The 27899-nt window shown below is 44.1% G+C and overlaps 1 protein-coding gene across 2 annotated transcripts in view; it reads right to left on the bottom strand.

Annotated features, from left to right (window-relative positions):
- The window catches only part of HHAT (hedgehog acyltransferase), a 359060-nt gene that overhangs the window by 34890 nt on the left and 296271 nt on the right, over window positions 1–27899 (bottom strand). Inside the window, exon 10 of one of the 2 annotated variants that reach the window (XM_064360345.1) lies at window positions 17653–17797. The exons of the other annotated variant lie outside the window; for it this stretch is intronic. Coding sequence (XP_064216415.1) covers window positions 17653–17797 — 145 coding nt within the window. The remainder of the gene's footprint in view (window positions 1–17652; window positions 17798–27899) is intronic. 2 annotated transcript variants of the gene reach the window in all.

The raw sequence follows: 27899 nt of genomic DNA, 5'->3' as shown, positions 1-27899 counted from the left end.
TGTTCACAGCGTCTTCATTAGGCCTAAAAGGATTAGAAGGGAGCACACAGTGGCGAGAACACCCATTTGTTCCTTTAGAGATTAGAAAACAGGAACTTATCCTGCCAGCACAAGAGGCTAAGGCTGGGGAGTTTGTAAATATATTTTTCTGCTTTAATAATATGCATAGTCCTTTTTATTCTCAGGAGTTTTCAAAAATAGGCCTTAAAGTCCAGCTGCTTAGAAGTCTCTTGTAACAAAAATCAAATACATTTAAAAGTAAATAGAGACTTCTGGTTCCGCTATGATCTCCCGCTTACACGAAAAACTCCACGCAAAATACACAAAGCAACCACCAGAGAACTCAAAAAAGCAAACAAAGTCAGCAGAGTTTGGAGGACTCAAAACTTGCCGAAGCACAGGGGTGAGTTTCCCATTATCTTTTTCCTCAGTTGAGCTGGGAGGGCAGGTCTCAGCTGCAGGACTGCAAAGCAGAGATTACACTAACTACCCTTCTATAGAATTTTGTGAGAACTAATATATTAACATAAGCAAAGGCCCAGGCAAGTGCAATTAGTGAATGTGAGAGGAGCTCTGCCTCCAAATGGCCACTCCAGAGGACACGGTCATGGGCACTAAGTGGAAGTTACAAGGAGAGCTCTTGCCAGTGGCAAAGGCTGTCAGGCCGATCCACGTCACCTACTGCGGGTTTCCTGGAGTGCCCAGGCCTTATAACAAGTTGTTCTGTGCAAAAAGTGGCCCATGGTTGAATGTTTAGAAGAGAGGGAATTAAACAACTCTCCTTACCATATGACAAAAGTGCCAATGTGTATCATAAACTTCCAAAAGAGGACACGCTATGAAAAACTTCCCAAACTAATTTTGCCAAGAATCCCTTTTTAGATGGAAGACTTCACTCTCCCAAGACTACTACTTTTTTTTGTTTTTTGAGATGGAGTCTCACTCTGTCACCCAAGCTGGAGAACAGCGGTGCGATCATGGCTCACCACAACCTCCGCCTCCCGGGTTAAAGCAATTCTCCTGCCTCAGCCTCCTGAGTAGCTAGGATTGATTACAGGTGCCCACCATCACGCCTAGCTAATTTCTGTATTTCTAGTAGAGATAGGGTTTCACCATGTTGGCTAGGCTGGTCTTGAACTCCTGACCTCAGGTGATCTGCTGCTCTCGGCTTCCCAAAGTGCTGGGATTACAGGCGTGAGCCACAGTGTCCGGCCCAAGACTACTACTTCATAGACAAAGCCCTTCACACTCCCAAGATGATTACTATTTGTTTGGATCACACTTTGAGAATACTTTGGGAAATGCTGAACTCTTGAAATGAGCACTGGACTGAGAGTCAGGAGATTTGGCCTCTACTTCTGGTTGTGTACAAGTAAGGTTACCTCTCTAGACCTCAGTGTCTTCTCCAAAATGGGAGGGTTAGGATCTCTCCTCCAAGATCTTTTTGGATCTAACTATCTACAATTCTACAGCTTCTGCAAAGTACACTGGAGTGAGTGTGCTGCTGTGGGAGAGAAGTGGGCCAGAGGACCTCCAAATTTCCAAATTCTTCTTCAAAATGTCCATCTTTTCAGCTACAGATCTTAAAGCAGAAAAAAGAAAGGAATTTCCCCATAAAAATTTCCAAAAACATCACATCTTAATTCTTGGCATATGAATATATCATTTTCTACCAGCTCTAAACACCACTGGCTCATCTGTGTAATGTTTCCAGATGCTTCTGCAATTAGCTCTGTTGTTTTAAAATCTGTCCATTAAATTGAATAAGATGTTCCTTCTTCTCTTCCAACAAAGTCGTCTGGTGATTATTAAAAAAAAAAAAAAAATGAAGCTCCTGAAAGACAACATGAAGGTCACTCTTTACAGAAAACATTCACAGACCAGTGCTAAACCATGATCTCCTCCATCTCTGCATCTCCAGCTTCAGCTAGCATGATTACAATGATGCCTTACAAAGATGAAGGAGTGCTTCACCCTCCAATATGTGGTATGTTCCAGAACATTTTGGAACACATAAGCTATTTCCCCACCTGTAATTATTTCGTTTGTGAAATCAAAGACTACTGCTGACTACGAGTTTTATATTTCTTTGTTTCCTAAATAAATCAAAGGATGTACCCATACTGTAGAGATGTCAATTCTCAACAAATTTATACACACATTCAGTGTAATTCCAATCTAAAGCCAACGAAGTTAATTTTTCTTTTGTAGAAACTGACAGGATGTTTTCAAAGTCAAATGAATTTTGAAGGATGAAGGTTAAGGAATTACATTCACAGCAACAAGATTTAAGATAGTGCAGTATTGGCCCAACAGGAGACAGACAGACCATAAACATTTGATTTATGACAAAGACTGGACTACACATCTGTGGGGGATACAATGGTCTTTTCAATGAATGCTGCTTGGTCAATTAAATATCCAAATAGACCAAAAAATATTGATCCCTATCTCACATTATACACAAAAATAAAACTAAATGGATTGTTGCTATAAGTAGGGAAAGTAAAAAGGTAAAGTTTCTATTAACAGAAGATAATACAGAGCAACATTTCCTAACCAGACACGGGAAGTACTGGCAGTGAAGGAAGGAATAGGACTTGATGAAAAGTGAAAACCTTGTCTCCACACAACACCGTTAAAAGGGTAAAAAATGGAAGCCACAGAGCAGGGGAACATATTTACAATATACAAAACCAACAAAAAAAATTCTTACACAGAATATATGTCTATAAATCTAGAGGAAAAAGCCAATCAACTCAATTATTTTTAAATGGCCAAAAGCCTTCTAAAGACATTTCACAGAAAAGAGTATACAAGTGGCTGATAAATATTGCAAAGATATTTAAACTTCAGTCATCAAGAAAATGCAAATTAAAATCATGATGAGATACCAAACACACCTACCAGAATAGCTAAAACTAGGAAGACAGCTACAAGTTTTGGAAAGGACTGGAGGCCACCAGGGTCCGCATGCACTCTAGTGAGAGGGTAAATCGGTGCAACCCCGTGGGAAAACTGGTGACTTCTACTGAACATACTCATATAAGATCCAGCAATTTTCTGAGTATGTACTCAACAGAAACATATACAAGATTTTTAACAGGCTCAATCTAAAGACAATCTATAAGCCCATCATCATTTGATGTGATGTATGAATTGCAGTGTGTTCATACAATGAAATACTGTACAGCAATGAACATGAGTAAACTATCGCTACACATAACCCTAATTATGAATCTCTCAAACATAATTTCGAAAGGAGCCACAAAAGAGAAATACAGTCACTTGTGGTTTTTTTTTTTTTTTTTTGAGACGGAGTTTCGCTCTTGTTACCCAGGCTGGAGTGCAATGGTGCAATCTCGGCTCACCGCAACCTCCACCTCCTGGGTTCAGGCAATTCTCCTGCCTCAGCCTCCTGAGTAGCTGGGATTACAGGCACGCGCCACCATGCCCAGCTAATTTTTTGTATTTTTTAGTAGAGACAGGGTTTCACCATGTTGACCAGGATGGTCTCGATCTCTTGACCTCGTGATCCACCTGCCTTGGCCTCCCAAAGTGCTGGGATTACAGGCGTGAGCCAACGCGCCCGGCCCACTTGTGTTTTGATATGATGTATGTGTTCTCAAAAAGTAACACAATATGCAAACACATGCAATTAAAATCATAGGATTTATGAGAAAGACAGGGTTAGGAACAAAGCATTCAAAACTTTGGCAATGACAAATTCTAAAAAATAGAGAAATCTAATAAAAATGAAGGCAGTTTTACACATGTAAAATTGTTAAGAAATACATACATACTAAAATAAATAGTATTTTATGTTGAGAAAGACCTGACGTTTGCTTGTGGAAGAGGGGTTGCAGCTTGCAAGTTGTTGTGACGTAGTGGAGGAAGCACTGCCTAAGATTGGATGGAGTGTGTCTCATAGCACAATCAACCCAGGCAGCTGGTAGATATATAAGGTGCGTGTACGTGCGTGCTGTGTATTCTACTAGGCTCAGTTTCGCTGAGTGAAGTTTTCTGCATTCACTTAGAGTTTCTGGGGGACAAAATTGCATATAAGCAAACAGTAAATTGCATTATGCTCAAATTGTTCTTTAATGCATCAATCATAAGGGAAATTTGCATTTTTGAAAGCAGCATTACAGCAGAACAGCTAGTACCCTACTGTTCTATTTAAATAAAGTTCAAACATCGGAAAAATTTAATCTATGTTGTTATTAGGTTGGTGCAAAGGTAATTGCTGTTTTGTTATTAAAAGTAATGGCAAAAACTGCAATTACTTTTGCACCAACCTAATAGGGATCAGGATGTTGGTTACTCTAAAGGGAGTTATAACTAAAAGGGATCACAAGGATTAACCTCTAGGATGCTGGGTACTGACTAAACAAACGTGTTCAATGTTGAAAGCTGGTCGTTTGGCACATTTAACACTTGTGCGTTTTACTACGTGTGTTACGCATCTTTTTCAGTTCAAAAAATGGAATGCTACTATTAAAATTGAAAAATAAAATCTGTCTCTTTTAGGAATACTTCCTGGGTTTATACCTTCATCAGAAAATATATATATATATATCCACACAGCATCTTGAGGTATGTGCAGATCTAGAGGCATTTTAAAGCCCACTGCCCATCTTATTGGAGTCAGAACTCAGTATTCTGTGGTCAGAGAAGAGTTTTCATTACAAATAACATCTCCTCATTTCACTCCTTAGCCCCAAAGAATTCTCTTCCTAAGGCCACTCCCTCTTGTCTCCAAAAAGTCAAGCTTTTCTTCCTATCAAACCAAAAACATGAAGAAAGGCAAAAATCTAATATCAAACAGTATGTTTCTAACCCCAGATGCTGATTGCTTGAATAAGTTAGTTTGGAGTTTCTACATCACTGGATATATGAGAGTTGCCTAGGGCTGCTGGGTTCTTGTCACCTTCAACTCCCAAAGCGCTATAATCCACCCACTCAGTGGGAGATAACAGAATAGTAACGGCTTCTTCCGAGCCATAGATGAACACTTCCGGGCTTGAAGAAATGAGCGCTAGCCAGGCATTAGAAGAGAAATTAGAAGTCTCCCATATGGTTAACTAATGCTGGCATTACCAGATCAACTATGGTAGAGTATCAGGGTAGTCCAAGGAGCATTCCAATCAAAAGTCACTAAGCGTGCTCCTTAAAAAACTGGTTCTTGGATGCTACCCTAGACCTACCGAATCAGAATCTCTTAGAGGTAGGAGCTCAGGACTCTGCATTTTAAATAATCTTTCCAGGTGACTCTGATGGACAATAAAGTTACGAAACAACCGTATTGGAGGTTGGGCAAGGGAAGAACTGGCTCATACTGACGATGACACAAAGGGCAACAGTCTCATTAAGAAAGCTGTTTCGAGCCAGGTCAACCTTGAAATCACTCAACATTGTGTTAATAATGAGGAATGCAGCTACCAGGCATCAAACCTGCACTGGGCCACAGAAAGGAGGCAAGAGCGGGCGTCACACGCATTTAACACTGAGTTCTCACAGCAAACAAAAAACCCAAAATTTTCTACACACCATTCTGAGGACTTCTCTGAGGCGAGATGTGACCTGGCTGTTCCTGCCATTTCAGCAAGCCCCTGGCTATGTATCAAACTCCCCAGAGCCTCCACATCTCTGCATCCATCTGTTTACTGGATGGATTAAGAGCATTTCCTCTGGAAAGCTTGGGAAAGTCATCTTATGCTAAATGGCAAGTCATAAGCACATCAGAAATGCCAAACTAGCATGATGAAAAGCAGAGACTTACATGATGACAGCACGGACGAAACTTGAGCAGATGAGCAATAAATAGAGTTTTTGGTTTGGGGTTTTTTGGGGAGAGCGGGGGATTGACAGTGAGTGAGGAAGGCAAAATGGGATGAGATGGGAGGATAGAAGGAAAGGTAAATGAACAAATGAATGGGCTGATGGAAGGAAGAGTGGACAGGCAGTTGGGTGTGTGGGTGAATGCATACAATGGCTGGTAAGCCAAATAGAGGGATGGAGGAACAAATAGAGCCATATCGGATCAACTATCTTTTAGCCCTAAACTGTTTTTAACAGCAAAATATCACACAATCCACCAATTTAAAGAATACAATTCACTGCCTCTTAAAACACTGTCAGAGTTGTGGAACCATCACTACAATCAATTTTTTAAAATTTTTAAACATTTTATATTGAGGCAGAGTCTCACTCTGTCACCCAGGCTGGAGCGCAGTGGTGTGATCACAGCTCCCTGCAGCCTTGGCCTCCTGAGCTCAAGCAATCCTCCCACCTCGGCCTCCAGAGCAGCTGGGACTACAGGCACGTGCTACCACACCTGGCTATTTAAAAAGAATTTTTTTTTTTTTTTGTAGATACAGGGTCTCCCTCTGTTGCCCAAGCTGACCTAGAACTCCTGGGCTCAAGGCAAGTGATCCTCCTGTCTCAACCTCCCAAAGTGCTGAGATTACAGGCATAAGCCACCATGCCAAGACCCACATTCAATTTTAGAATATTTCATCATCCCCTAAAAAGAAATCCATGCCCATTAGTTATCACCTGCAAATCCCTGTTCCTCCCAGTTTCAGACACTACTACTCTATTTCTGTATAGATTTGCCTATTCTGAACATTTCATAAATAGAATAAAAACGTGGTCCTTTGTGAGTGGCTTCTTTCATTTGCATGTTTCCAAGGTTCATTCATGTTGTAGCATAAATTGGTACTTCAGTTCTCTTTATTGCTGAATAATATTCCATTGGACGGACAAGCCACGTATCATCTGACAGACATTTGGGTCGTTCCTACTTTTTGGCTATTACATAGAATGCTGGTGTGAAAATTCATATACAAGTTTTTCTGTGAATGTAAGCTTTCATTTTTCTTGGGCACATATACAGAAGAATTGCTATGCCATATAGTAACTCTGTGTTTAACTTTTTAACAAACTGCCAGACTGTAGCCCAAACTGTTTTTCATTTTACACTCCCATCAGCAATGTGTGTGCATTTCCCTGTGTCTAACAATGCTGAATGTCTCTCTTCACGTGCTTATAAATCATTTGTATGTCTTCTTAGCAGAAATATCTATTCAGCTCCTTAGCTCTTTTTTGGGTTTCAGATTGAGTCTCACTCTGTCACCAGGCTGGAGTGCAGTGGCGTGATCTCGGCTCACTGCAACCTCCGCCTCCCAGGTTGAAGTGATTCTCCTGCCTCAGCCTCCCAAATAGCTGGGACTACAGGCGTGTACCACCACGCCCAGCTAATTTCTGTATTTTTAGTAGAGACAGGGTTTCACCACGTTGGCCAGGATGGTCTCAATCTCTTGACCTCATTATCCTCCGGCCTCAGCCTCCCTAAGTGCTTGGATTACAGGCATGAGCCACCGCGCTTGGCCCACTTTGTCCATCTTTAATTGGGTGATCTGTCTTTTTTTATCGAGTTACATGTTCTAGATACAAGTTTCTCATCATTGTATGATTCCAAACCTGCCTCATATTCTGGCTGCATTTTCATTTTCTTGATGTCCTTTCAAGCACCAGAGTTTTCAGTTTTGATGACACCCAATTGGTCTGTTTTTTTCTTTTGTTACTTGTACCTTTGGTGACCTGTCTGAGAACCACACCTGGTTTAATCCAAGGTCATGAAGATTTATCTTCTTTCAAGAGTTTTATAGTTTTGGCTCTTACATTTTGGTCTTTGATCCATTTTGAGGTTGCTTTTGTATATTTTGTGAGTTATGGGTCCAACTTCATTCTTTTGTATGTACATATCCACCAAACTATTTTGACAGAAGAAAAACGGGGCCTTGTGGCAGAATAGTGTTAATATAACACCGGTACTGACACCAACTGCCATTAGGAAGGGATGATCACGTGCCGGGAGTTGCGTAAGGTCATATTTACTATCTTATTTAATCTCTACAACCCCCTATGAGGTAGGTACTTTTCTCAATTTACAGGTGGGAATCTGAGTGCTAGAGAGGTTAGATCCCTAGTCCAAGTTTCCATACTAGTAAGTGGCTCAACTGTGTCTGACTCCAGAGCCCCCCACTACCACCCTACACTGCCTCTGTAACAGCCCTCAGAAATCAGGGGATACCTCAGACACACCTAACTTCTCTTAGCAATTCAGTATGAATTCACTAGTAAAGCATGTACCTAACACCTCCTGTTTATATTTGAAGCATATTGTCATTTCTTAGACGTTTCGATTAGCACATTTGACTAGGAGGAAAAGCGGGATTTCTGCAGAATCTAAGACTTCTGTTTCCGGCAATGGTAGGTATGTTATTTGTACCAATACTTCCACTGGGAGAAAACAGAATCCTAAAATTGCTAGATAGTATTTTAAATTTTTCCAAACAGCTAGCAACATTCTAGGAAGAGAATAAGGAATAACAAGGCCAAAATCTAAGACAAAATGAGAATCTAAGGGAAAATGAAAACCAAAGAAGGCAAAGAAAGTTCTTAAAGTTGGTTCTGTCCTGAAGACGTCTGTCTGTTCAGACTGAGCTTCAGCCTTTTGGGTAAGAGAGCAGAAGAAAACTCCCAGAGCCCGACAAAAGCAATGAGTCTAACAGGTGGCCCACAGAGACATATTAAGCTGGGGCCCAGAAAATAATCATAATCATCCTCAGGTTAAGGGCGAACCAGAGTAAACCTAGTTCCCAAAGTGAATCTCTCCCTGAGGAAATGTAACTATTGGGTCAGCCCATTGGTCTGGCAGATCCAAGCACAAATTTTGTCTGGAGGAAGATACCTTCTCACTAGGCCTCAGGAATACCTCACACGTAATTGTCCAAGATGATGAGCAGCACATAGTCAAAGATAACCAAGTATCCAAGGAAAGAGAAGTCATGGGTAAAACCCAGCAGTAAAAGAATACAGCGGACACAGATTCATACAGATTGAAAATATGAGATTACAAAGCACCTATGCTTATTACTGTTTAAGGAAACAGAAGATGAACCTGAAACATCTGTAAAATATCTGCAGAGAACAAAATACTTTCTATAAAAGGCACCCGCCTTCCAGAGTGAACTTGGCCTTGGAGAAAGTATTACTTGAGGCAGTGTATGGAGCAAGCGGCTTATCTCTGCAAAGCACGTCTCTGTTTGGCATTTTCCTTGGCACCTGCATATCCCTTCAAATTCTAGGGGCAAAGGCAAAGAAGCAGGGAAAAATCTGCAGTGACCATTCTTTCTGCAGACTTCAGAAATTCATCTATAATGAGCTACAAAATAAAAAGGATAAAGCTCAAGTATTTTTGCCCATCTCAGGTACCAAAACCATTACTGTACAAATTACAAAGACTTAACTGAGTCCCTAAAATGCTCCTTGGGAGAACTCTGAAGATTTTTTCTTCCATCTTTTCCGTCCTTTGACGCCCCACAGCCATAGCTGAGAGCCTCATCGTCTTTCCCACAGGGTCCTCCTGATCACCCTGCACCTAGTACCACTCCCCTTCACATGACCTCTATACGGATCTTTCAAAAATGAAAATCATGTCACACTCTTGCAAAGATCCTGTAGCCCCTGCCTCTCTCAGCCTACTAAGGATGAAGTGCACACTCCTTGGCATGGTATGTACGGACTTCATTCTCTGAGCCTCAAGTTACCTTTCTGGCGTCTGTTGGTGCAAACAGCTTACTCATCAATACCACACCTTGCACCCTCTCCTGCTATGATCCCAGAATGCCTGCAGTTCCTGAACATATGATTTATGCTTCTATACCTTTACACAGGCTACGCCCCATCCCCCAAGTCCGGTACTTACTCATCCATTAAGCCCACCTCTGATGTTACCTCCTCTATGGTGACTTTCTCACCCAGAAGGCAAAACTAAGAAGACAGAGATACTAAGGCAAGTGATCGCTAGAAGTCTGGCTTTGTTTTAAAATCAGCTTTTTGGTGTATCTTTGGGCCACTCAGCTTTTTGTCTCCAAAGCACATATCAAAGCCCCATGTCCGAAAAGCCCTCGCTTTCTAGCAGTATTCTCGGTAAAAATATCTTAGCCTTGCACCCAGACTCAGCTGCCCACTGTCCCTCTTTTTTCCTGCATCAGACAAGCTGAGATGCTTCCCACGTTGCTTATTTCCTTGCCATGCACTTTTGCTTTTCTTAGTCAAGCCCTGGGTGATGACAGAAATTTTGTATCGCAATGCAAAAGGCATGAGCCAATCCTCCAGCAATCTTAAAGGGAGGTCATTAAGTTAGAAAAGTAATCAAGAGGCTAACTTAAAATATGAATAAAGTAAGTTAGGGATAACTGAACACAAAACAGAAAACAAGATCAGGAACAATTTTAAGTTAAAAGTTACCTGGTTTCTTCTAGCTTATTAAAAAAACCCAATGCCTTTCTGAGAAACAGCTCAGCTCCACAGACAGGCCTGTGTGACCAGAAGACGTCCAGGCACGGTTTGGCTGCTGTGCCATTATGCTGTCTGGTATTTTTCAGCTTTTCTGCGATTGACAGCCCTCAGAACACAAACGGCCTCCTGCTGCGCAGGACTCAACAGATGTGTTCAAAGGCCTTCTCGCTGAGTCAACCCAGCTTGGAACCAAGACAAATGAGAGCATTCCCATCTACCCAACGAGTAAACAGTGGGGAAGAAGGGAAATCAGGTTTACCAACCAAAAATCCACATTTCCTTGTCATAAACAGGGTGGCCTGGCCTCCGCCAAGCAGGCCAGAAATGTCTTCCTAGTGCTCTCTGGGCAGAATGCTCCATCCCCTGGCTTAGCACTCAGTTTTCCATCTTCTTACCCACTAAAAGCCACAGGTTACAGGTTAACTCCCTTAGGCAAATGCCCCTGGCCCCAGGAGACTTCTAACAGAAAAGAAACGCAATTACTTTTTAAAACGAAATGTTAAATTTCCCTTTTCATTTTACTGATAGCAGGTGAAGTCTTCCCAATTTTGTGTTTCCCAAGGTCACCTAAAAATGCAACCAAAAATTATTATTTTTTAAAAGTCCTGAGATGTGCTGCCTGGAGACCTAAGTAGGGCTAAAATTAGCAGCTGCCCGGTGCTTCTCTGGGCAAGAGTGGTCAGCAGCTGGCACACTATAATAGCCAGAGGAGAACAAGAGGGCGCAGACAGGCTGGGCAGGCACATGCACCAGCAGGCAAGCAGGGGACGAAGGCTTCGGCCCTGGGTTGGTGGATGCAGCGCAGCTCTGAAGAGGAGTATCAGCTCTGCCTACTCTGCCAGGAATCCGCAATCTGCCAGCCTGATGCAGGGTGACATACACTGCCAGGCTAGTTATTCCTATCTGCTGCTTCCTGCGTAATCGATGTCAGGGGTCAGAGAAGGGCAGAAGAGGAGAAGGTAAACATGAAGCAGGTGGGGGCTGAAGTTTGGCTTACTGGTGCATCCCAGGACAGTCACTGTGGGTCTGCGTTTCTGCTCACCCGCCTTCACCTACCACATCCCTGCTCTTACTTGATCTGGATCACCTGGGAAAGACTGACTTTCCAGGAACTAGAAGGCTGGCTTTCCTTGTTCCTCACCTCCAAGGGCTCTCACTGTGCCTCTGGTTAACCATGTGACATTGCCATGACCAGGCATGTAACCACTCCCATCCTCACTTCACACTGTGGGAACGTCTGTCCTACGGCCCATGCCTAGACCGCAATGTCTAACTACCACGTGGATCCGAACGCTTGAAGTGCGTGTTTCTGGCCTTCCAGCTGCTGGACTCATGAACTGTTTCTTAGAGTGGGGAAGAGTCACTGCCAGCCCACCTCAGTACCTCTCCCCACCCCAACTCCACATTCCACACCACGGAATCCTCCCTATATTCGTTCCCTAGGGCCGCCAGGATCAAATACCACCAACCGGGTGGCTCAGAACCACAGAAATTTACTGTCTGCTAGTTATGGAGCTCAGAAATCTGAAATCGAGGAGCCAGCAGGGACAGGACGCCCCGACACCTGGAGGGGAGAGGCTGCCTCGTTCTTCCGAGCTGCTGGTGGCTCCAGGTGTTCCTTGGCTTGTGGCAGCATCACTCCACATGATGGGAATGAATGTCTGTTTAACCACAACCCTCCAGACTCTCTAGTGCAATACTCCAGTTCAGCTTTAAATAAAATGCCTGTCCAGAACCATTTGAGTCAAGAGACAAATAAACTGCTCAGACAAGCTAGTAATCAGGGAGAAAATCTACTTTCTCTTCTCTCAGCTAGAAATAGCAAGCAAATATGTGGACCAGCGTAAGAAAATCACCAGCTCCTCTCTCATTGCAATCTAGACGGAAAAAGAAGCAAATTCTCCTTGCCTTGGCATGGGGTCACTCCAGGAGCTAAGTGTCAAAATAGACCAGACAATAGAAAGAAAAACAAACATCCATGTGTATATGTGTGCATGTGTGTACAGGGGTGTATGTGTGTACAGGGGTGTGTGTGTATGTGTGTACAGGGGTGTGTGTGTATGTGTGTACAGGGGTGTGTGTGTATGTGCGTACAGGTGTGTGTGTGTACAGGGGTGTGTGTATGTGTGTGTGTACAGGGGCGTGTGTATGTGTGTACAGTGGTGTGTGTGTGCCTGTGTGTACAGGGGTGTGTGTGTGCCTGTGTGTACAGGTGTGTGTGTATGTGTGTACAGTGGTGTGTGTGTGCCTGTGTGTACAGGGGTGTGTGTGCCTGTGTGTACAGGGGTGTGTATGTGTATGTGTGTACAGGGGTGTGTGTATGTATGTACAGGGGTGTGTATGTGTATGTGTGTACAGGGGTGTGTGTATGTGTGTACAGGGGTGTGTTGTATGTGTGTACAGGGGTGTGTGTGTACAGGGGTGTGTGTGTATACAGGGGTGTGTGTATGTGTGTACAGGGGTGTGTATATGTGTGTACAGGTGTGTGTGTATATGTGTGTACAGGGGTGTGTGTGTGTGTGTGTGTGTGTACTGAGGCATCAGGCAGGGGAATGCTTGGTGGATCCCACATCTCTACTAAGCTCTTGTCCCTGCAACATTATCACTGGGTCACCCCAGTGATAATTATCCAGGGCCCCACCTCTTGGGAAATGTTGGCTTTTTTCTCTCTCTCTTTTTTTTTTTTTTTTTAACAAAGTCCATGCCTTCCCTGGACAAAAGCAGACAGACTTTTCAGAAGCGCCATCCTGCACCCATACAAACATTATAAGGCTCTCTGCCCTCTCAAGGCCAGATATACTCCCAGTGCATAAACACGCCCTTGAATAGCTTTTCTCCTCATTACCCCAGGACGGTGGAGAGAGCACTGCGAGATGCTCTGGCCACAGCTGGTTTATGGGGACTGGCCTTGCTGATCTGGAGTTACAACTCACTGATACCTTTGAATCACAGAGCTCTATTCCGTTGCTTGTTGAAGAAATTCTGCTGCAATGTCAAAGATTTATGGTGGACATGAGAAACCTCCTCCTATTAGCAAATGCTTTTGAGCACCGAAAGGCTTGTAGAAAGCAACCTGCATTGGTCTCTGCAAAGCATAACACAGCAGAGTCCGTCCTAGAACAGCACGTGGACCAAATCCCCAGCCATGTCCTTCTCAGACCTGTGGACCAGCTAAGTCTTTTAAATGAAATCTATGTGGCCTAAGCATGCATATTCCTCAAAGAGCTTGAAGCAAGCTTCAATAGTAAGAATTCTGAGTGTTTTTTTTTGAAGCAGAAACATAGATTCCTTATTCTCTGCTGAATAAATAGAACACTGCCTTCTCCAACCCCAGCAGCAGACATAACACTTCTTGAGCAAAACTGTTTTGTGCATGACCATTCCCGGAGCCCTAGATTTGCCACTGAGCACTTCTATCCCGGGCCTTCAGACTCTGCCTTCCATTCTCTGGACAGCAGGGCAGGTACACAGCAGAAAGGGAAGGGTCTGGTTTTACAGCCACATGTCACCCATGTGACCCACAGAGACCAGGACAGGCAATTTAATGGAAATCACAAAAATAAACTTTGTAGTTTAGAGCCAACTGGAGACAGACAGGTACCGACTTTAAGGTAACTTTTCCAGGCGAATCATCAGATACTTCTGGGAATGCCAGTGATGCCGGGGGAGGGCTCCCTGGGAAGCAGCGAGGTGCATCTTTTAAGACACACGTGTATCCCACACCCTATTAGCTGTGAGGCATCTGCAAATCTCCTCCACAGTCCCCATCTCCTAGTTACCCATCTGCCCCTTCCCGCTCCTCCAGGACGTTGAGGCGAGACATGTGAGAGTGATGCTGTGTCAGTGTGTCAGTGGTTCCTCCCTCTCACGACAGCAGGTCCCAACCCATCAAGGTGCAGAGGGCAGGGCCGACTTTCCCTTAAACCGGGAAATCTACACACTGAGCTTAAACGCTCTCCCCATCCCTACAGCCAGCATTCTCACTCACTTCACTGTATTTCCTCAGTGTGTAAAGATGGGCTCTGGAGCAACAGGAACTGATCACGTGTCCCAGGGAAGATGCCAGAGTCTATGAGGCTGCGAAAGACCACTCATTTGTTAGCGACTCCATATGCAGTTTGACAATCCCTTAACTCAAATTTTTGGGACCAGATGAGTTTCAGAATTCAGATTTTTTTTTAATTTTAGAAAGCTCATATATTAACACACCCAGCAGAAACTGAGGGAGCCTCCTATAGACTCATTTTTTTTCACCAAAACATGAATATTCACATTAATCTTCTATCAAGTCAAATTAGTTATGAAATGAAATCCAGAGTTCACCAGGACGGGAGACTGGGCACCGTCGGGTTCACTTTCCTCCAAGAGATATCCAAACCCAATCCTTCAGGGACTAAAACCCAGGACAAGGAATAGATGAAGGGGTAACTGACAAAACTCCAGCAGACACTCCCTTACTCAGGAGGCCCATGGGACAGAGCAGCTGAGATGCAAACAGGGTCATTTGGATAATCACTGACACAGAAAATGCCTTCTAAGCTGAGCTTCTCCGGCCTCAGAACCCAGAAGAGAGATGATTCCACAGAGCTCTCCACATTTAGAGAACCAGAGTTCCAGGGCTGTGGCAGCTGAGATGGTGTGTTCAGTCACAGATCATAGCAGGACCCACGTGGCAGCAGCAGACCAGGTTTTCAGAACCCTGATCCCACGTGACTGAGGTTAACTTCATAGGACGTTGGGCAAGTCGCGCTTTGACCTTCCTGCCTTTCTTTCTGCCTGCTTCAGTGCCAGCATTCCCTGGGTTTTCCCCCACCCTGTTCTCCTCTCACTCTATACAGCTTTGTGGCTAATCGCATCTCCTCCCCTGGCCTCACATACAACCTTTATGCCCTTGACCCCCACATCTCAATCGCTGGTCCCACTGTCTTCTGCAACTCCAACTCAGATTCCCAACTGCCTCCTGGGCATTTCTGGCCAGGCCCATGTGCCTCTCCTGCTGTGCCACAGACAGCTGTACACATTGATATCTGCATGCTTCCCTGCACGCCCCTGCCTTGTACTTGGGTTGGTCATGTGACTGGAGGCTCTGGCCAATGACACGTAAGCAGAAATGTTATGTGTTTTAGCACGTGGTGCACCAGCCCCATGTTCTCTTCCCCTCCACGATGCCAGAACAAGACAGTGGAGAATCCGAACAAACATTCTAGGTCCTGGAATCACTGCTTAGAAAAAGCCACTGAGCTTGCATTGAACTGTCAGAGAAACAAACTTCTATGGTGAGAAATTACTGAGATTTTGGAGTTTCAGACAAAGCAGCCAGTGCTAATTTCCCTAATACACCTGCCTCTTCTTCCTAGCAAATTCCTAAACTATTGCTTCAATTCAAGTGCTACCTCTTCTGAAAAATCCACCTTCTGTGGAAGGTCAGCTACGCCATCCTGTGACCTCCAGGAACTCACTCATACATCCAGCAGAGCAGTTCCCTCGATCTGCTGCACATTTGTGTTTGTGTGTTTGGCACTCACATCTTTTTTCATTTCTGTGTCCTCAGTGTCTTGCAAGTAGCAAACACCAACGCGTTTGATTTAGGGAAGCGAAAATCAGAGCCTTCTCACTATGTGAGAAGCAAACCCCAAGTCAGCACCTTCCCCGCAAGTCACAATGTTCTTATCATCGTGCTAGGTTCTGTGAGAGGACCCAAGAAAAGGATGCTGTAACCCACCGGTATCCTCAGATTATTCACACCCCTTTATCTCTCATCTCTATTAAAGGAAAGATTCCACTTAGAAAGTACATGGTCTTTTCAGGAACTATCAGCAAAAACATCTCACGGAAAGCAAGATCAAAGAGGGTTTTTTGCAACAAGATGAAAGTATAACAGGACTCTCTTAGCCCTCCGAGGCTGGCTCGCCCAAGCCTGCCACGGTTTAGGCCCACGGTCTGCCATTCTGGAATACTGCAGCTGTGTTGCTATTATTTCTGGTGTGAAAAGAGCTGCAGTAAAAGCATCTCTGGTTCCTCAGGGACCCAGATGTGAAGAGACAGGCCAGCTGTGCAGAGTTATGTCATCGCCACTTGGCAAAGCTTCCCAAAGCAAAAGCAGAAAACCGTATCACAGGCAGGGAACAGAACCGGGATCTTCTCTTTTAAGACATAATGAGTTGGCTATAGTAGTATCTACAGTGAATAGCTCCAAATCTCCCAATTCTCTTATAGCCATGATGGAACTCAGTCCTAGCCCAAGGGAAATGGTGGCCATACACACATGATGATCAATTATTAATAGAATATTTTGACAACTTCCACATAGTAGCAGCTTACCTGCTGCAGGCGTGGCTTTGCTATGGCTATTCAGATTACCTATTTAATGTACGTTAAACATAAGGTCGGCCCCTAGTGCTCACACAAAAATACCCACAAGCTGTGGCAAACACAGATGCCATGCCCACAGCCCACTGCTTCAGGAGAGCACAAGGAAGCTTCCAGGGCAGATTTCTAGTAGGACGTTCAGAGCAGTAAACAAAACAGGGTTAGATTTCTGCAGTATCTTTGCAGGCTAAGGTCCATAGACAGCAGGCGTCTTTGTTGTCTGTTGATTATAACAATATCTAAAACTGGATAATTTATAAAGAAGTGGAAATCTCTTACAGTTACGGAAGCTAAGAAGTCCAAGGTCAAGGGGGCTGCGTCTGGTGAACACCTTCTTGCTGGTGGAAACTCTCTGCAGGGTCCCAGGGTAGCACAGGGCGTCACAGGTGAGGAGGCTGAGCGTCGTAGCTCAGCTCTTTCTTCTTCTTGTCAAGTCACCAGTGCCACTTCCTTAACAACCCATTAATCCATGAACGGGTTAATCCATTCATGAGGGAAGACGCCCCACGATCCAATCACCTCTTAAAGGCCTCATCTCTCAATACTGCCAACTGGGGACGAAGTGTCAACCTGAGTTTTGAAGCGGGCATTCAACCACAGCAGGAGGAAGGATTCAGAAACATCAAATAATCGGAAACGTAGTGTAAAGGAAGGGAATATACACTTTGGGAGAGTTTGGACAGTACCTTTTGGTGTTAATCAAGTATCACACACAGGAGATACGGGGTACACAAAAAACAGGGGACGCTTAAAGTCATGGATAAACACAGGAAATTATTCCTGGCTGGTACTGAGAGGTCACATACCATGAATATTAACAATGAATGACTTCCCCCGAATCTCATGTGTGATCCCATCCACATACATGGAAAACAAGAAACTGCATGAAAATGGCACTGTCCAGCAACTTACCTTGTATGAAGATCCTGTTCCAGTAGGTTTTCCCAACCTCATTGCCCCCGAGAAACACCAGGTTGGACAGGATCAGCATCGAGGTGGAACAAGACGCAAGGGCAGCGTGAAATCGACGGCGAGCTTGTGCGGAGAGGTATCGGGCCTGCGGGGAAAACGGCAAGACGGCGTCTCGTGACAAGGGTGGAAAAAATGGGCTAAGATGTCATCCAGCTTTCTCTGTCACCAGCCTAGGATGCCTCCCCACTTTGGGAAGCCAAAGTGGGGGGATCACTTGAGCCCAGGAGTTCAAGACCAGCCTAGGCAATACAGTGATATCCTGTCTCTATTAAAAAAAAAAAAAAAAAAATGTTAAAAATTAGCTGGGCACGGTGGTTCTCACCTGTAGTCCCTACTCGGGAGGCTAAGGTGGGAGGGTTGCTTGAGCCCAGGAGTTCGAGGCTGCAGTGAGCCATGATCACACCACAGGACTCCAGTCTGGGTGACACAGCAAGATCTTGTCTCAAAACAAAACAAAACTCTATTCCTGAAACATGTTCATTCTAGTCTAAGGAAAGAAGTGACATACCTCAAGTTGTCCCTTTGAGGTGGAACAAAATGCGAGGGCTTCCCTCTGACATGTGGAATACAAGCACTGAAGCCAGTGACGATTTAGGAGCCCTCCCACCTCCACCTGTGTTCTGCACGTAAGCCTATTAAACTGCTGTGCATGATACCTGGTCTACGCAGCTCCATGGAATTAGGTCAAGATCGGCGCGATCCTCTGGGCCAGTTACACCGATCCCGGGAAGCCAGCCAACCACCCCCTAAGCCTGACGTACCAACAAGAGCAGTCTCATAACAAGGGTGTAGGACAATCAGTGTGAGCCGAGCCCACGGCTGGAATCGGAGCTCAGGCCCACGCTTCCCCCACAGCACACAGCGGCAATGAAGGTGAAGTGCATCAGCGTGCCTGAAATACGCAAGGCTGGAGGGACATTTTACGGCCTCACAATAAACAATTCCCCTCGTCCTTCCTAGCTCTTCATTGTACTACTTCTCCTTTTATGATTTCCTCAGGGATTTCATAAAGCAAACAAAGGCTTTATTCTTCAACACTGGCTGTTCTGGAAGCCCCTCCCAAGTGAGGTGGCCGTGCTGTGTCTGGAGTGTGTGAGCCCCATCAGCACATGTACGGGGACCGCCCCGAGGGACTGTGTGTTCAGAATGAGAACGAGGGACGTCACAGCAGCTGGACATGCAGGGCCCCAGGGTGTCTGCTCAGCACCTCTGCCTACTCCACAGACACAGAGAAAGAGGGAGCAAAGCGTCTGGAGACATTTTCTGAATATCCTCCACAAACCCATACACGTCTAGGGTCACATGCACCCTAATTTCAGCCGTGTTCCAATTACAAACAGAACTCCGATGACTCAGTGGCAGCAGCCGACGCAATGCATGACAGGCAAAAAGGACTAAACTGGAGGGCGAGTCTTCAGCAAGGGGCTCACTTAGTACGGTGACCCTGCCGTGAATCTCCTGGGACTGCTCTGGAAGTCATGGTCATTGTCCTCCTGATCTAGAGAAATGAATTTCTGACTCCTCCTGTTCTCTCCTGCCAGCCCCAGGGTCTGTTCCTAACGCTCAGATCTGGCTGCTACCCTCGGTCTCCCCATCCACGGCTCTCTCCGACATCACTTTGGAATGTGCTTTACTGCTGCCAGACACAAGTGTGGCCTGCTCACAGAGTAGCTGTGCAGCGGACAGTGAGATGTCTGCCTGATCGCGACTGTCCTGGAACGCTCTCCAGTGATGTGGATGTGTCCCCACTTAGAGGCCACCAGGCAAGATGACCTCTAGTCTCACCCCTGCTCTAGGAGGCCACAGGCACATGCACAAGGACACTGTCAGACAAGACCCGGTACGAGATAACTATGTGGTGTGAAGACTGTCAATGAGAGAGAAATGGGGAAGGAGCAGGCTTATCATTCAGCACTCTTCACCTCTGAGAATAAGGGGACATTAATCTACCACTTTCTGCATTCTAAAGCAGAGGAAGATATTTTTCTGGGTATTACTGACTCAATTAGCAGTAACTAGGGAGGCAGGGTGAGAGGAAGCTGGGAGACGGAGGAAAATCTAGAATAGATTAAGAAAATATGAACTGTCGTAATTGACATAAATGCGTCCATGTAATTATCTCCAGACACTGTGGCTACTGATAAGACATTTGATTCCTAAGGGATCTGCTGAGTCTGACACTCCACAACTTCTGTTCTAACCCCATCAGTCTCCCCGAGCCTCACATCCTCAGAAGGGAAGACAAAGGCCCAGTGTGATCAACTACCAAGAGTGCACCAAGCTCGTTAAGCTAAGTGGTTCTTCCTTTGTGGGAAGTGATTACAATTATTAAATAATCAACAGAGGGGTGCAGAGAGCCCTGTTTGCACAGAGCTGCTAAACAGGGCTGTGGAGCTGTTACTTGGAGCAGGGAAAGGATTGGACACAGCAGGGGGAGGAAGAGCTGAGGGGCAAGGGAGGTGAGAAAGGAGAGCGTGTCCTGGAGGCATAGGGCTCCTCCGTCCAGCCCCGAGGTCCCAGCTCCTACAGATCTTCCTTTGATTCTGTGATTACCCCCATATCTAAGAAGCACAGTTCCATAAATTCCTATATCTACTTAGGGAAAAAAAAAAGTCAAAATCATACCGACTGTGAAGGAGCTGCTGATCTCAGAGACAGGAAGGGGGCAGCTAAAATCTGAAACGAGTGATTATAATTCAATTTTTAGAAATGTTTTTTAAAAATTTAGAAGTTTAAAAAAATTAAATAAGCAAGAATGTTCAAGGCACAGGCTGTTAGAATCAAACTTAAAGGGATTTAAAGAGAAATCAAGATGCCCGTAGGCAATTCCCGATTACACCCCGGGTGAGTGGGTGGGAGACAAAATAGATGATGATCGAGAATCCAAAAGCCTAATTTTAACCAACGGTCTCATCCTCTGACAAAACTAGCCACGCCAATAAGCAGCAAAATGAACAGAGCATTGCTCCTTTTCATGGTGAAACAGTGGGGGAAAAGAATGATGAGCCACAGAGAAGGAAAAGGAGGGTCTGCCTGGTTCATCCACAGGAGGGGACAGGAGTCTCAGCTGCAATCCATCTCTCTTCTTTGTACACTTTGGAAGATGACACTTCTGACATCAGGGATCTCTCTTTCCACCTTGGGAACCCGCTGACTCAGCCATTGGTTTATAGGAGCTCTAGCGGCAAGTTCCCAGGAGGAAACAAGTCACAGGGACAAAACCAGAGGGTCTATTCCCTTGGCCCAGCCAGCTACAGCACTAAGTCTAACTTCCGGAATCTCCAGGGCCACAGGGCCAAAGTCTCCACTTAAAGGCTGTTTCTCTTACACTCTCTTTCCTATAGTCCTATAGCAATTACTCTGTGGCCCTTCATCACCAGGAGGCAGGCCTCTCATGGGTGGGGAGGCATGCCTCATGTGTTAATCACCCATCCTCATGGCCTAGGTACTTGAAAACTCCCTTGACACGAGAACTCATGTTGAAGAACTGTAAACAAAATGGGGGACTATCAGAAGACAGGGAAAAGCCATCAGGCAATAGACAAACAGAATTTTATTTGCATTAATATGAATTAATCAGGACAAAAGAGAGCTCGGTCTGGTCCTGGTCTCTTCTCAGAGTGTAGATTAGTCCGTCGCAATCTGATTTCCTGGAAGCGAAAAACTGGGAGTGGCAGTGTTCCCCAGATGTTTGAAAAGTCGCTGGGCATTTCTGGTTGTCTCAATGACCACAAGGCTTTTGGTGGAGAGGGGCCGGGGATAATAAGCACAATGCGATGGGCAGGACCTGCCCAAAAGGTCAGCAGAGCCATGTCGAGAAAGGGTGAATTGTTCTCCTCCACATTCATTACAAAGCAGAGTTCTCACTTGGCCTACAGGGGCATTAGAAGTAATGTCAAAAATATGCCCCCTTTCCTCTGGGGCCCAGACAAAACGCATCCCAGGGCAGGGAATATTCCTTCACGGTATTCCACCCCACGACCCTCCTACCCTTGCCCGCCATCTGGCATCACCTGGAGAGTGAAGACGAGCCTCCTGTGCCCCCGGCCACAGACAGGCAAGATGTGGCCATCAATTCCAAGCTTCCTCCCCGACACTCGTGAAATCCAGAAGAAGGAAATGGGGGGTGGGGCACATTAGAATCACTCTGTTCTCAGGCGGGGGTGACAGCTCTCCACGTGGTCTCTATGGCACCTGACAGAGGGGTGGGTCGGGGCAGTTTCTCTCCCTGTGAATGTGAATGTACCCACCCTTCAGGTGCAAGGGCAGGTGTTAGACTTTTGGTCTGGATATAGCAAGCCCCTCAGGACACTCAGAGCACAGGCCTGGGGCAGACCTCCAGTTCCTCCGAGTAGGTTGCCTGTGATCCAAGAGACTGAGATGGGATGGGGAATGTCATGACAACAACACTCAGCTTTAAACTTCCCTCTAAGACACTGACTTCCAAAGGAAAGGACTGCAACCCAAACCAACTGAACCTTAGGGCTGAACTAAACTTATGTCAAACTCGATTGTACTTCTGGCTGTGAGGTAGATCCGTGGCTTCCTGTGTATATTCAGATCTCCATGGCAACCCGTCCATCTTTTCCAGGCAGCATCCTTTCCCTGGAAATTACCAGATTGGTGGGGGCAAACAAGCTGGGGATGGGGGCTGCGGAATCTGGGTTAAAAGCAAAGCTGGAAACATACGTGGGGATGGGAGGCAGATGGCGTAGTCGGGCTGGAGGCTGCTGGCTTGACGGCCCCTCACTCATCCACGGAGGGGCTACATGTGGGGCTGAGATGGGAGGTGAGGACAGGCTGAGCATCTGGAGGAGCAGATGGCCGGAGGAAGGGTTGCTGGAGACTGTGGCAAAGGCTTGGCAAGTGGGACCTGATGCTGCTTATTTTTAAGTGGGGGAGAAGCTGAAAACAGAAACTCGGTGGGTTTGAGCAGCTGGACACAGTTCTTCCACATAACCACTGAAGTCTGCCATTTTCTAATAAAAATGCTAACCAGAGGGTAAGAGAGGATGAAAAAGGCAACGATGGGATGGGTTGGCGGACACCAGAGAGAGCAAATGGGGGGTGAACACCCCACGGGCTGTAAAGAGGAGGCCAGAGACAACAAAAGACACAATTATAGCTCTTGGGAAAGAGAAGAATGGCCAGAATGACACACTCAAGGTCAGGAGGACTCAAATTCCGAAGTCACTCCAGGGCTCAGGTTCCATCCCTGTGCCAACCTGTAGGACGTGTTTCTCCGTCTTAAAACGTTCAGTCACTTTCAGTTAGAAATCAATGTCTCACCAAGTTTCCATTTCTCATGTTCCTACCAGCATGGTAGGTTCCTGAAGGATAAGGCAGGGCCTTTATCTACCACGCATCATCCAAGAGCCACACATGTTCTATGTGTGCTGAATAATTAGCTATCACCCATCTCGCTCTTTGCCCTATGTAAGTTATGGAATCTCCTGAGTTCCTTAATGTTCTATTCCATCCTATATCCAAGCTGAATGAATACATGAAGACCCTTTGAAAGCAATACCTCCTCCTTCCGTCAAGCGTACAGAGCTTGAAACAATATCCACTCAAGGCAGTTACATTTTCCATCTCTGTGTGCATGCTCCTGAGAGAGAATCAAATACCCGCAGCAATGAAGTCAAAGCCAGTTTTGATTAACTGGACAAGCGACCTTCCTCATAGTTTAGATGTCAAGCTTAGTTAAAAACTGCAGAGGCCAGAGTTTAGCATCTAAATCCATGCAGTACACGAAAGAATTTCAGAACACTTTCAAATAACTAAGGACACAACTGGCTCTCAGTCTAGCCAGAGAACTTAAGCCATGTTTGCGGTGCCTGGGGTCCTGCTGAAAGTTCTGGATGGAGCAATAGCACTGCCTTACCCCGAGTTCTTGCTTTTCCTCTGCCATGGCTCCACTTCCAGTCCACACATCTCTGCTTCGGCTTTTGCAGAAGCCTCAAATGTAACTGCCATACTCTGGCCTTTCTCTCCCTAGTTCATCAAGCACACCATGTGTCTCTACTCTGCAAAATACTTGGATGTTTCTTCACTGCTTAGAGACTAAAATCCAAAATGGGAAGGCACTTTAAACTGGACTGCATTTTACTTCCCAATCTTAACTCTCACCGCTTTTTGTCAATGACATGGCTGTATTCAGTGTTCCCCAAACACAGCATGTGCTTCCATATTTCTATGCCTTAGCAAAGGCTGTTCTCTCTGCTTAGAACACATCTTCCTTATTCTTCAAGTCCCAGCTTAATGTCAGCTCAGGAGAGCAACCGCTTTAGACCAGCACAACTTGGGTTTAGGTTCTGCATTTCCACTTTTTATCTGTTTTGCCCAGAACATGCGGAAGCTCTTCATTTACCCAATTCACAGCTGGTATCAGATAAACGTAGATCATCGCAATCCTAGCACAGTCACCCATTGTCTGTGTTTCTATAACCCATGGGCTAGACACTATCAATCTAGGTTTTAGATAAATACAGCTTGTGATACAAAAAATTCACTGTGTGAGCAGCTTTACTTATCCTGTTAAGTAGGTAAAAACTATTCACATTTTACAAATGAAGAACTAGAAGAGCAAAAGATTAACTTACCCGGATTACACGCTGCAAGAATTCACATACGTTTCTCTAACTGAACATCTTCATGCTCCTACATTACACAACCTCATATCTGTGTGGCAATGTGTATTCCACTGCAACCTTCAAGATCTTTGCCTCCTCAGTGCCATATACAAAGTGGATTTTCAAGAAATGTTTGTTCAACAAATATTTCGCTCATGTATCCCACTAACAATGGTTGGCAGATACCAACTGTCGATTCAAATGCCATATGTCTTCAAGAACATATGGCTTACAATGACATTGGAATCTTTAAAAGTAACTGGGATCCACAAGTGCAGTAGGAGATTTAGCAAATCTCCCCAGCAAGTGACATCTAACAGACCAAAGTGAAAATATAAAGTATCTGCATAACATTTAATAGGCCCTGGGGGAAAAGGGGATTGGAGAGATGTTGGCTGATCAAAGGATTAAAATCTCAATTAGACAGGAGAAGTAAGTTAGTGATCTATTGTACAGCACAGTGACTATATAGTTAATAACAATGTATCATATTCCTGAAAATCACTAAGAGTAGATTTTAAGTGTTGTCACCACAGAAAATAAGTGAGGTAATGTATATGTTAATTTGCTTAATTAAGCCATTCCACAGGTGTACACATTTCAAAATATGTTTTACACGATACATTTTTATGTGTCACTTAAAAAATTTTCTAAGGAAAACAATAGGCTGAGCATCCAAATAGAAAGAAAGTAATAAAATGATTTCTGTTCACAGATTACATGTACAAAACCCTGAAAATTCTACCCAAAAATGTTAAAACTAATATTCAGCGAAGTTGCAGAATACAAAAACAATGTGCACAAAAACAGCTGTGCATCTCTATACATTAACGACGAGCAATCTGAAAAGGAAATTAAGAAAGCAATTTTATTTATAATAGCATCAAAAACAAAAAAAATACTTAGGAGTAAACTTAACCAGGGAGGCGAAAACTTGTATAAAGAAACTACAAAACAAGCTTAAAGAAGACATAAATATGAAGACATCCCATGTTCATAGATGGGAAGAATTTTTTATTTTTATTTTTTTTTTTTTGAGGCAGGGTCTCACTCTGTCTCCCAGGCTGGAGTGCGGTGGCACAATCATGACTCACTGCAGCTTTGACTTCCTGGGCCCAAGCAATCCTCCTACCTCATCCTCCTAAGTAGCTGGAACCACTGGTGTGTGCCACCACACCTGGCTAACTGTTTGCTTTTTTCGCAGAGGTAAAGTCTCACTATGCTGCCCAGGCTGGTATCAAATTCCTGGGCTCCAGTGATCCTCTCACCTCAGCCTCACAAAGTGCTGGAATTACAGGTTTGAGCCACTGCATCCAGTTGGGAAGAATATTGTTAAAATAACGATACCACCCAACGTTATTAACAGATTAAATGTAATCCTTATCAAAATCCCAATGACATTCTTTGGAAAAATAGAAAAACCCATCCTAAAATTCATCTGAAATCTCAAACGACCCCAACTAGCCAAAAGTTGCAGGACACAAACACTGTTTTAACACTTAAAACAAAGCTACGCTAATCAAAACAGTATGGTACTGACATAAAGATAACCATATAGGCCAATGGAGTAAAATAGAGAGACCAGAAATAAACCCTTATATACAGTTAAAAAGTTTTCAACAAGGCCAAATGATTCTCAACAAGAGTGGAAAGAGTATTTAAAGAGGAAAGAATAGTCTTCTCAACAACCGGTTCTTGGAAAAAATGGATATACACATGCAAAAGAACGAAACTGGACCCTTATACCATATACAAAAATTAACTCAAAAGCGTTCAAATATCTAAAGAAAAGAACTAAAACTATAAAACTCTTAAAAGGAAACGGGGAAAGCTTCATAACATTGGATTTAGCAATGATTTCTTGGCTATGACACAAAAAGCACAAGCAACAAAAGTAAAAACAGATAAACTGGACCTTAGCAAATTAAAAACTTCTATGCATCAAAGGATACAATTAACAGAGTAAAAAGACAACCCAGGAATGGGAGAAAATATCTGCATTCACGTATTGATAAGGGCTTATTATCCAGAATATATACAGAACTCCTACAACTCCACAACAACAAAAAATTTTTTTAAATGGACAAAGAACTTGAATAGACATTTATCCAAAGAAGATATATAAATGGCCAACAAACACATAAAAAACATAAAGGAAATACAAATTAAAACCATGAGATATCACCTCACACCTTCTAAGATGGCTATATCAAAAAACAAAATAACAAGTGCTGATGAGAATGTGAGAGAATCTGAAGCCCTGTGCATTGCTGGTGAGAATGTAGAATGGAACTGCCACTGTGGAAAATAGCATCTAGGTTCCTCAAAAAATTAAACACAAAATTGCCATATGATCCAGCAATTTCACTTCTTGGTATATACAAAATAGAACTCAAAGGGACTTAAACAGATATTTGTACACCAATGTACACAGCAGTGTCATTCACAATAGGCAAAAGATGGAAGCAACCCAAGTGTCTACCAATGGATGAGTGAGTAAACCAAGTGTTACATATACATAAAACGGCATTTTTGCCTTAAAAAGGAAGTAAGTTTTGACATATGCCACGACATGAATGAACCTTGAAGACATTATGCTAAGTGAAATAAGCCAGGTATAAAGGGGAAACATCGTATAGTTCCACTTATCTGAGATACCTAAAATAGTCAAATGCAGAGAGACGAAAAGTAGAATAGTGAGAGAGGAGAGGATGAGAGGTTTCAGGTTAGGATGATGAAAAAGTTCTGGAGATTGAAGGTGGTGATGGTTGTAAAACAGTGTGAACGTATTTAATGCCCTGAACTGTATACCTAAATGTGGTTAGAATGTCAAGTTATGAGTATATATTATCACATTGAAAACGTCAACAGGCCTTTTCTAACAGACATATAGAACAGTGAATACATGCAATTTACAAACACAGGTGAATCATAATCAAACTCAACATGTATCAAACCAGGAAAAGAGCCTAAATATCTTCTAAAAAGTTATCATGAAGGCCAGCATCATCCCGATACCAAAACCTGGCAGAAATACACACAAAAAAGAACACTTCAGGTCAATATCCTTGATGGACATTGATGCGAAAATCCTCAATAAAATACTGACAAACCAAATCCAACAGCACATCAAAAAGTTTATCCACCATGATTAAGTTGGCTTCGTCCCTGGGATGCAAGGCAGGTTCAACATACGCAAATCAATAAAGGTGATTCATCATATAAACAAAACTAAAGCCAAAAACATGATTACCACAATAGATGCAGAAAAGGCCTTAGAGAAAATTCAACATCCCTCCCTGTTAAAAACTCTCAATAAACTACCTATTGAAGGCCCACACCTCAGACTTTAAGAGCGACATATGACAAACCCACAGCCAACATCATACTGAATGGTCAAAAGCTGGAAGCGTTCCCCTTGAAGACCAGCACTAGACAAGGACGCTCTCTCTCTCTCAACATTCCTATTCAACATAGTACTGGAAGTTCTGGACAGTGAAATCAGGCAAGAGAAAGAAAGGTATTAAAACAGGAAGAGAGGAAGTCAAATCATCT

This window comes from Aotus nancymaae, unplaced genomic scaffold (genome assembly GCF_030222135.1).
Source record: "Aotus nancymaae isolate 86718 unplaced genomic scaffold, 86718_ANA_hifiasm-v0.15.2.pri h1tg000039l, whole genome shotgun sequence".
NCBI classification, from domain to species: domain Eukaryota; kingdom Metazoa; phylum Chordata; class Mammalia; order Primates; family Aotidae; genus Aotus; species Aotus nancymaae.
Note: the sequence above shows the minus strand (reverse complement) of the source record. Positions and strands in the feature narration are given on the sequence as shown.